This window comes from Hordeum vulgare, chromosome 5H (assembly GCF_904849725.1).
Source record: "Hordeum vulgare subsp. vulgare chromosome 5H, MorexV3_pseudomolecules_assembly, whole genome shotgun sequence".
Lineage (NCBI taxonomy): Eukaryota > Viridiplantae > Streptophyta > Magnoliopsida > Poales > Poaceae > Hordeum > Hordeum vulgare.
The window spans coordinates 451487065-451497376 of NC_058522.1; the positions used below are offsets into that span (position 1 = coordinate 451487065).

General features: G+C 47.4%; 1 protein-coding gene across 1 annotated transcript; it reads left to right on the forward strand.

The window, feature by feature from the left end:
• The first annotated feature begins 349 nt into the window (after positions 1-349).
• Positions 350-3351, forward strand: LOC123398360 (transcription factor bHLH30-like). Its single transcript, XM_045092839.1, has 2 exons — positions 350-971; positions 2409-3351. Exons 1-2 carry the CDS (start codon positions 534-536, stop codon positions 2988-2990), a joined length of 1020 nt encoding a protein of 339 aa, XP_044948774.1. The 5' UTR covers positions 350-533; the 3' UTR covers positions 2991-3351.
• Positions 3352-10312: the final 6961 nt, after the last annotated feature.

Consider the following 10312-nt stretch of genomic DNA (forward strand, 5'->3'; position numbering starts at 1 on the left):
AAGTGCATCACAAAAAATAACAAGCAGCACCAAATCGTAGGCCTGAAGCATGCTAGAGCCCGGCGATCATTCTCACTCAGGAGCACCCCCACTCCCACTCACTCACTCACCAGCCACAGCCACCCCGCTGGTGCGGCGGTGCATGCGTGCGTCCACTGTGCACAAACGCCACGGCACGAAGCAGACACGAGCCGAAAAAACAACTCTTTGCATAGGCGAAAAGGCCGGGCCCACATGCCCGCTCGCATGCACAGCGCCGTACAGCCTTGCTTGCTTGCTTGCCGTCTCGTCCACTGCCGCGGAGCCAAAAGGGGCGCGATAAAAAGCCAGGGCCAGCAAGCCCTCGATGTCGATGCGCCGTGGCCACGGGCAGCGAGCTTAAAAGGCGACCGGGAACCCCCAGTTTGACCGGGAAGCAAAGCAGCGGATCGGTCGGAGCCGCCACTACCGTCCCTCCTCCACCACCACCACCACCACCACCAGCACCCACCTCCACGAAGCCAGCCAGCCGAGGGCGGCCGGTCGACGGCGACATGTGGGAAGGGGGCGTGCACGGGAGCCACCAGGACGCCGCGCGCCTGCTGCCCCCCTGGCTCGGTGGCCCGGCCGCGTTCGCCGACCCCGTCGTCGGCGCCGCGGCGTCTGGGGCCGGCTTCGGGGTCGGCGGCTACGCGTGCGACGTCGTCGGGCAGGCCGGGGTGTTCGGGTTCGGGTTCGAGGCGGGCGTCGTCGCGGCGCAGCAGCAGCAGCGCGCGGCGGAGGCGGCGGCGGCCGGAGGCAGCAAGGCCGTCGTCGTGTCCGGGCTGCTCGGGAGCCTGCAGGCGGAGCTGGGCCGGATGAACGCCGGGGAGATCATGGACGCCAAGGCGCTCGCCGCGTCGCGGAGCCACAGCGAGGCCGAGCGCCGCCGCCGGCAGCGGATCAACGGCCACCTCGCCAGGCTCCGCAGCCTCCTCCCCAACACCACCAAGGTACCTATACGCGATCCGATGAGTGCTGTCCATCATCATATGTGTTTACGCGCGCACGCCTCCTCGATCATCCATCCAAAACCATAAATTCTTCCACGCATGCCGCGATCCCTAATTAATTACCTCGCTCGTCTCGCGATAGGCGGCCTCGTCCTAGACTCCTCGATTCGATCCTCCTAGCTGCTATACTCGTTTGATCCTCCATCGCAAATTACTACCACCTCCAAACTGTTAATTCGGTTCCTTTTTATGTGCATGGTGGCAGTCCTAGCTAAGCTAGGTGCTGCACCCATAATGTCAAAGACTTGCAAGGTCGATCCACAATGGAACAGTTGCACGGATCTTGCCTACAGGCTACTGCTGTGATCACAGATTCACAGTGCCAAAACACATAATGAAGCAAGAGTCAGGGCTTGTAAACCGGCGGCTGGTGTTAACCTTCATTTGTTAGGTCTTTCACGAATATGCATATAGCTAGCAATAGACTCGACCAATTTTCACTAGCCCTGCATGCTGTAGCCTCTAGGTAGCTTGCTAGAGTAGTTGATAGGAAGATGATACTTTTCATTATCGAGAAAAGAAAAAAGGAACGCATACTACTAACCTGTGGTAAAGGTTACACTGCAAAATAACCAGTGTTAAAGAGGTTGCAGTTTCCATCTATCCTTTCTTCTTGTCAATTAGACATGTTCTTCTTCTGTGGTTCTACTCTAACGATCTAGCAGTATGTCTGTATTTCATCTCGGAGATAGGATTAAAAATTACGTGTGCATAGTGTTAATTATCTGGAGTTTCTGGAGTGATACATGGTGAACATATATATACTACTCCGTCACGAAGGTAATACTTCTCTGTATCTAAATAATTGTAGGTTAGGAGAACCAGTCTAGCTCTTCTCAACTATAGTTATTTAGGTAAGGAGGAAATAATTAGAAAGGAAAATCTCTTGATCAACCAGGTGATCTCCATTGGTGGCAATGGGGGCAGGACGCACCCACGCACCGCACGCTGTATGTGCTCCCGTACCCGTGACAAGACGGGAGGGGCCGGCAGGGCAAGAAATCTTTCATACGCCGGGGAAACCGCTGCTTCTCCTCGGAGAGCAGGAGAAAAAAAGAGAGCAAAGTGAGATGGAGAGAGAGAGACAATAATGAACTCCACATATATGCATATGCACCTACATGGCACCAGTCACAGCACCACGCGCACCTACACCCATGCACCTAGTTAAGCTAAAGCCCCAAAAGACATGAGAATGCAGCGGAAAGCTGCACCGCGACCGCGTTTCTTGCCACCTTTTCCCCCACGCTCACACCAGCCTGATCATCATTCTAATCCATCAATTATTACTAGCGTGGGCAGTGCTCTCCATTCTCCTCCCACTATATTGTATTAACGGTTTGTAATCGCATGTGGTTTGCGGTCGCGCGCGTGCAGACGGACAAGGCGTCGCTGCTTGCCGAGGTGCTGGAGCACGTCAAGGAGCTGAAGCGGCAGACCTCGGCGATGACCATGATGGCGGCTGCTGCTGTTGGGGGCGACGAAGATGACGATGGCGGGCCGGTGCAGATGCTGCCGACGGAGGCCGACGAGCTGGGCGTCGACGCGGCGGAAGACGGGGATGGGCGGCTCGTGGTGCGGGCGTCGCTGTGCTGCGAGGACCGCCCGGACCTCATCCCCGACATCATCCGGGCGCTCGCGGCGCTCCGGCTACGCGCCCACCGGGCGGAGATCACCACGCTGGGCGGGCGCGTCCGGAGCGTGCTCCTCATCACGGCGGAGGAGGGCGAGGAGGCCGATGATGAGGGCGGACGCGTGAGCGGAGACGGCATCGACGAGGAGTGCGCCGCCTCTCACCGGAGGCACGAGTGCATCGCGTCGGTCCAGGAGGCACTGCGCGGCGTCATGGACCGCAGGGCGGCGTGCAGCAACGACACGTCGTCTTCCGGCGGTGGCGGTGGCGGGAGCATCAAGAGGCAGCGCATGAACTACGGGGCGCATGAGCAGTGCTCGGCTTAGCCGCGCACCGGCATTATCCAAGATCGCAAGAGCTGCATGCATTGCGCATGCACCTTGGCGATCGATTAGCGTAGCTAGCTAAAGTTTTTAGTCATCGCAAGCTTTGGGGTGTGGTCCTTTGGGTATAATGGTGTGCATGATGGGGTAAAAACGTGAAACTGCAAGAGAGGGAGAGTTTTATGCATCCCTTTTTATGTTCTTGTGAGTGGATGCATGTATGCTACGAACGCAGCTGTATACCTTGGGAGAGGGGGGGTGAGAGCTCTTCCAAGTCAGCCTTCATACGGGGAGGGTGATGTGGGTGTACAAATGTGCTATCTCTTCTGGGTATAATGGAAGGTGGTATTGGCTTACATAGTTACATTTGGAGTTTGAGTTGTGTCATGCAGGATTATAATGCTGATCACGTTGCGTTCACAGATTCAGAAACGTTGCATTTTGGTTAAAATCTTGACTTTAGTTGAGCAAATGCAGAAGTTATTAAGTCACTTTAAACTAGACTATTTTCATATTTGTGCTATTTGTAAGGCTCGTGGAGTTTCTAGACGTCCGTTGAGTCCCGCGCTAATTGTTTGTGTTCACCTGTAAAACCTTTTTGTATTATCCCTCTATATAAGATCATGTAACAATTAGCTGGTTATAGGCTTATAGCTAGTCGATGCAGAGAGGAACTTGTGAGTCATATGCTGGCATCCCATAAGTTTGTGTGTCTAACTCTGTACGTATATACTAGCAGGCAAAGGCGTGTAGTGTCCATGTTTTCTACGAAATAGTGTGTAAGACCGCCAATAAGACCTCCATCGCTAAGAGCATCTATAGCAGACCCCGTATAACGCGTTTATAGTTCGCAAAAAAACAACTTTACAGACGCCACGGACGAAGGCAGAGCCAGACCCCGTAAAATGAATCTGTAAAAAAGGATATGCGCAAAATATGCTTTTTTGCGGGTCGGCTCGAGCTACGGCAGAACAAACCCCTTAAACTTAAACTGTAAATTGATTTTTCGCTTATATTTTTCCCCACATCTTCTTCCTCTCGTCCGTGTCTATGGTCAACAAAACTTATTCCTAAATACGGAGTCGGCTATCCCTGAATCCATCAGGAGCTAGCTAGCTCCTTCGTCCACGAATCCATCCAGGAGCTAGCTAGCTAGCTAGCTCCTCCGTCCACGAATCCATCCAGATCCAGAAGCTAGCTAGCTCCTCCGTCCACAAATTCATCCCAAGAGCTAGCTAGCTAGCTTATGTGTCCACGAATCCATCCAGGAGCTAGCTAGCTAGCTCCGGTCGTGGAATCCATCCAGGAGCCCGGAGCTACCTAGCTAGCTTCCGCCGCTGTTGTTGAATCCAGCCATGACGAGCAGGGCGGCCGCCAGGATGGGCATTGCGGTGTCCGGGGACTGGCGACTGACGTTCGGGACGTCCGGGGCGGAGTACGGCCGGTGGACGTAGACGGGCGGATGCGGAAGTTTCCATGGCAGTTGGGCTCCCGCCAATTGCTTTCTCTCGATACAGGACAACATAAAAGCGGACGCGAAAACTATGTTTTTGCAGATCGGGAGGAGCTTTTTATCGTGCCCCGCAAAAATATTTACGCATCCGACGCGTTTGCAGGGTCTGATCGGGTAACTTTTTTTCGCGCGGACATGTATTTTGGCGGTTATTTTACGGGTCGGAGAATTATACGGGGTCTGCTAGAGATGCTCTAAGTATCGTATACCTTGAGAAACATGTAAAAATCATGATTTTTTTGCATGTACTTGCCTATGCCCACAAAAAATATATCAAAAAGAGAAACAATCGCTAACGTAGTCAACTGTTAAAATAGTCAGCCCCTAATATTCCGACCTTTCTGAAGATATAATTCAAAATTATCTTGCTCTTGCATTTTTTGAAGAAGTATGCATATTATAAAACATTTGGATACGAGGACCAACAAAATGACATGAATTAACATTAATTGTATGATATGCAAATAGAAACTCCTAAGGGTTCACTAAGGCTATATATTCATGACAGGACTCCACTACATCTTTCATTTACTTTCCCCTCATGAGACCATATAAGAATGTCTGCTACATCCTGAGCAACAAGTTGTTGGCACACCATTAACACGAAGTTGATGGTACACATATGGGCCAAGTGACTTGTTTCCACATATGATCAATATAATGCATGCCATATGTTCAAGAATGAAAATGTTGGTTATCCTGATTACTACTTCATCAAACCACAAACAATGGTCTTTAGTTCAAGAAATGAAAATATTAGTTATCCTGATTACACTAGTAGAAAAAAGGGCTTTGGTCCACTTGATGGAATCACATTAGTCCCGGTTCACTCACGAACCGGGATCCATGGGGGCATCGGTCCCGGTTCGTGAGGCCAGGGCGCCGGGCGGGCCTCGTGGGCCATTGGTCCCGGTTCGTATGACCCCTTTGGTCCCGGTTTCAGACATGAACCGGGACCAATGTGCCTCGATCCTGGCCCACAACCATTAGTCCCGGTTTGTGGCTGGGACTGGGACCAAATGTTGAACTTTACTTTCGGTTCCAGCCACAAACCGGGACCAATGGTTGGCATATATATACCCCCTGCCCGCGAGCAGAGCAGTGCACTACTGTGTTTTTTGGCCGATCGTGGGAGAGCTTTGTGGTGCTCTAGCTCACCTTTTATGCACATGAGGTGTTCGATGAAATGCCCGAGCCGCACTTAAGCTTTCTCCTCTCGAATCTCCTTGTCCAAGCTCCATTTCCCTCAAGTTTTGTGTAGCTTTGGCGGTCCGTCCTGTCCCGGCCCCGTCCTCACCGCCGTCATTCGCCCGCGCCCATCTCGACGCCGGCACCACTGTGGTTAGTCTCTTCTTCTTACCTTCTTTATAAAACAAAAAAGTTCTTACTTGTATGATTTAGATAGATACTTATGTAATTTTCTAACTTTTATTATTGTTTGTTATTATATAATGCGATGGTTTTGGTATCCGCATCCGTCTGCCCTCGTCCTGTCTATGATTCAGATGTGGTATATATTATATTTTATAACTATTTGTTTTATTTAGCGTTTGTGACAATTATGCCGACCAACGTGACATAGATTTTTTAATCTAGAAGGTATGTGAACCGGAAATTCCAACCGACATAGAAATTCTTGCCGAGAAGTTAAATTTGGTTGAAAAAGAAAACAATTACTTGAAAGAAAAATTATAAAGAGTTGAAGAGGAGAAGGTGATATTGGAGTTGGATGTTCCCGATGTCGTCGACGATCACAAGATCAAGATGGATGCAATGCACTTGAAGCTTAGAAAGATTAGAAAATGTGCCATTCATACTAAGGCTTGATATCATTATGCTGTTGGATCAATTGGTACCTTAGTTGCGGTTATGATCACATTTCTTGTTGCATTTAAATTTTATAGTTTCAATTTAAATTTTATAGTTTCAATATATGTTCTAATTAGATGCTCTAGAGAGCTATATGTTGTTCAATAATGAGAACTATGTATGAACGTTATGTATTTATTTTGGTCACTACTGTACTTTGGGTTTAATGTGATGATGAATTTCTATTTATTTGGTCACTTCTCTATTCATGATATGTTGTAATGGTTTTTAATACACTTTATTATATAACGCACGTAGATGAACCGGCAATGGATGTACGGTGACCGACGCACCTCCGAGTATTTTACGTGCCTGCATAATTTTCTCGAAGCGGCTGAAGCAAACAAGCAGAATGGTTTTATGCATTGTTCATGTACTGTCTGTGGAAATACGAAGGCTTTCTCCGACTATAAAACCCTTCACTTCCACCTGCTTCAGAAGGGCTTTATGCCACACTATAATGATTGGACCAAGCACGGAGAAAGAGGGATTATGATGGAAGACAACGTAGAAGAAGAGGATGATGACAACTACCCGCCCCCGAAATATGGTGATGCTACAATGGGGGAAAATGGAGATCAAGAGGAACCTGACGATGTGCCCGATGATGATCTTCGTCGGGTCATTGTTGATGCACATAGAGAATGAGAAAGTGAAAGGGAGAAGTTGAAGCTTGATTGCATGTTAGATGGTCTCAAAAAAGGGCTGTACCAGAATTGCGAAGATGACAACACAAAGCTCGGTACCACACTGGAATTGCTGCAATGGAAGGCAGACAATGGTGTATCTGACAAGGGATTTAGTTCGCTACTGAAAATAATGAAGAAGAAGCTTCCAAAGGATAACGAATTGCCCGACAGTACGTACGAAGCAAAGAAGGTTCTATGCCCTCTAGGATTGCAGGTGCAGAAGATACATGCATGCCCTAATGACTGCATCCTCTACAGCGGTGCATACGAGGATTTGAACGGATGCCCGGTATGCGACGCATTGAGGTATAAGACCAGAAGAGATTACCCTCGTGATGTTGAGGGCCAGCGCACCGGGAAGATGGTTCCTGCCAAGGTGATGTGGTATGCTCCTATAATACCACGGTTGAAATGTTTGTTCAGAAACAAAAAGCATGCCGAGTTGATGCAATGGCACATAAAAGGCCATAATAAAGACGGAAAGTTGAGAGCACCCGCTGACGGGTCAAAGTGGAGAAAGATCGAGAGAAAATGGTGCGACTTTACACGTGACCCAAGGAACGTATGGTTTGGTTTAAGTGCAAATGGCGTTAATCCTTTTTGGGAGCAGAGTAGCAAGCATAGCACATGGTCTGTGACTCTATGTATGTATAACCTTCCTCCTTAGTTGTGCATGAAGTGGAAGTTTATTATGATGCCACTGCTCATCCAAGGCCCTAGGCAACCCGACAATGACATTGATGTGTACCTAAGGCCATTGATTGATGAACTTTTACAGCTATGGAATGGAAATGGTGTACGTGTGTGGGATGAGAACGAACACGAGGACTTTGACCTACATGAGTTGATGTTTGTAACCATCAATGATTGGCCCGCTTTGAGTAAACTTTCAGGACAGACAAACAAGGGATACAACGCATGCACACACTATTTATATGACACCGACAATATATATTTGAAAAAATGCAGGAATAATGTGTACCTGGGGCATCATCGATTTCTTTCGACTAACCATCAATGTCGAAAGAGAGGAAAGCATTTCAAAGGTGAGGCAGATCACCGGAAGAAGCCCGCCCTCCGTACTGGTGATCACATACTTGATATGGTCAATGACTTACATGTAATCTTTGGAAAGGGTCCTGGCGGACTATCTGTTCCAAATGAAGATGCGGGACGCGCACCCATGTGGAAGAAGAAAAGTCTATATTTTTGGATCTACCCTATTGGAAAGACCTAGAGGTCTTCTCTGCAATCGACGTGATGCACGTGACGAAGAATCTTTTTCTGAACCTGCTAGGCTTCTTGGGAGTGTATGTGAAGACAAAAGATACACCGGAGGCATGGGAGGAACATCAACGTGTGCATGAAAAAGACGACATGCATCCAAAGCAGTATGAAGGTCCTGCCAGCTACGCTCTTACCAAAGAAGAGAAGGAAATCTTCTTTGAATGCCTGCATAGTATGAAGGTCCCCTCTGGCTTCTCGTCGAATATTAAGGGAATAATAAATATGGCAGAGAAAAAGTTCCAAAACCTAAAGTCTCATGACTGCCACGTGATTATGATGCAACTGCTTCCGGTTGTAATGAGGGGGCTTCTAACGGAAAATGCTCGATTAGCCATTGTGAAGCTATGTGCATTCCTCAATGCAATCTCTCAGAAGGTGATCGATCCAGAAATCCTGCCAAGGTTAAGGAGTGATTTGGTGCAATGTCTTGTTAGTATCGAGTTGGTGTTCCCACCATCCTTCTTCATTATCATGACACATGTCCTAGTTCATCTAGTCGATGAGATTGTCGTTTTGGGCCCTGTATTTCTACACAATATGTTCCCCTTTGAGAGGTTCATGAGAGTCTTAAATAAATATGTTCGTAACCGCGCTAGGCCAGAAGGAAGCATATCCATGGGCCATCAAACAGAGGATGTCATTGGGTTTTGTGTTGACTTCATTCTTGACCTTAAGAAGATTGGTCTCCCTCAATCGCGGTATGAGGGGAGACTGACTAGAAAAGGCACACTAGGAGCAGACTCAATAATATGTACGGACGAACATTCTTGGTCTCAAGCACACTACACAGTTCTATAGAATTCTACCTTGGTGATCCCGTATGTCGATGAACACAAGAATATTCTGCGCTCCAAACACTCGGAGCAGTGTGACGACTGGATTACATATGAACACATCAAGACTTTTGGCAGTTGGTTGCAAAAACGTCTCATGGGTGATAACACTGTTTCTGATGAGATGTACTTGTTGGTCAAGGCACCATCTTCTACTGTATTGACTTACCAAGGGTACTAGATAAATGGGAATACATTTTACACGATCGCCCAAGATCAAAAGAGCACCAACCAAAACAGCAACGTCTGATTTGATGTAGCAACCAAGAGGGGAAAGGACACATATTATGGTTACATAGTGGACATATGGGAACTTGACTATGGACATGATTTCAAGGTACCTCTGTTTTAGTGCAAGTGGGTCAATCTGTCAGGAGGCGGGGTACAGATAGACCCACAGTACGGAATGACAACAGTGGATCTGAACAATCTTCGGTACACAGACGAACCATTCGTCCTAGCCAATGATGTGGCGCAGCTTTTCTATGTGAAGGACATGTCTACCAAACCGAGAAAAATAAAATATAAGGCAGCGAATACATCATACGATGAGCCAAAGCGCCACTTAGTTCTTTCAGGAAAAAGAGACATCATGGGATTGCAGGGCAAGACAAACATGTCTGAAGATTATGAAAATTTCATGAAATTCCTTCCTTCAATGTCAAGGCTGACCCAAGCACCCTGTTATACGATGAATATTATCCATGGTTACGGTGAAATAAGCAAAGAACACAACGAAGAAATAGTGAAGAAATGAAATGCCTTTTGTAACAGATGAGTTTTCGTATGAAACCATGATACTTTGAAAGAGATTGTCTTATTTGTACACGAAGTGCATCCAGTTTTTGCCGTAACCCTCTCAACTTTTTAACACATGCTATGTGGGTGAAATGATGATACCATGCCAAATTTCAACCTTTTCAGAGTTCATTTGTAGTGCTTTTAAATTTCATGGTCATTTAGCTCAAAAAATCAACAAATGCATGAAAATTACCAAATGAAGTGAGAAATTGTTGAAAATTGATGATGTTGCTTTGAATGGTGCATTTTGAACACACAAAAAGTCTGGAGTTCAAATAAGTTCAAAAAAATGAAATTCTTTTTGTAACAGATGAGTTTTCGGATGAAACTGTG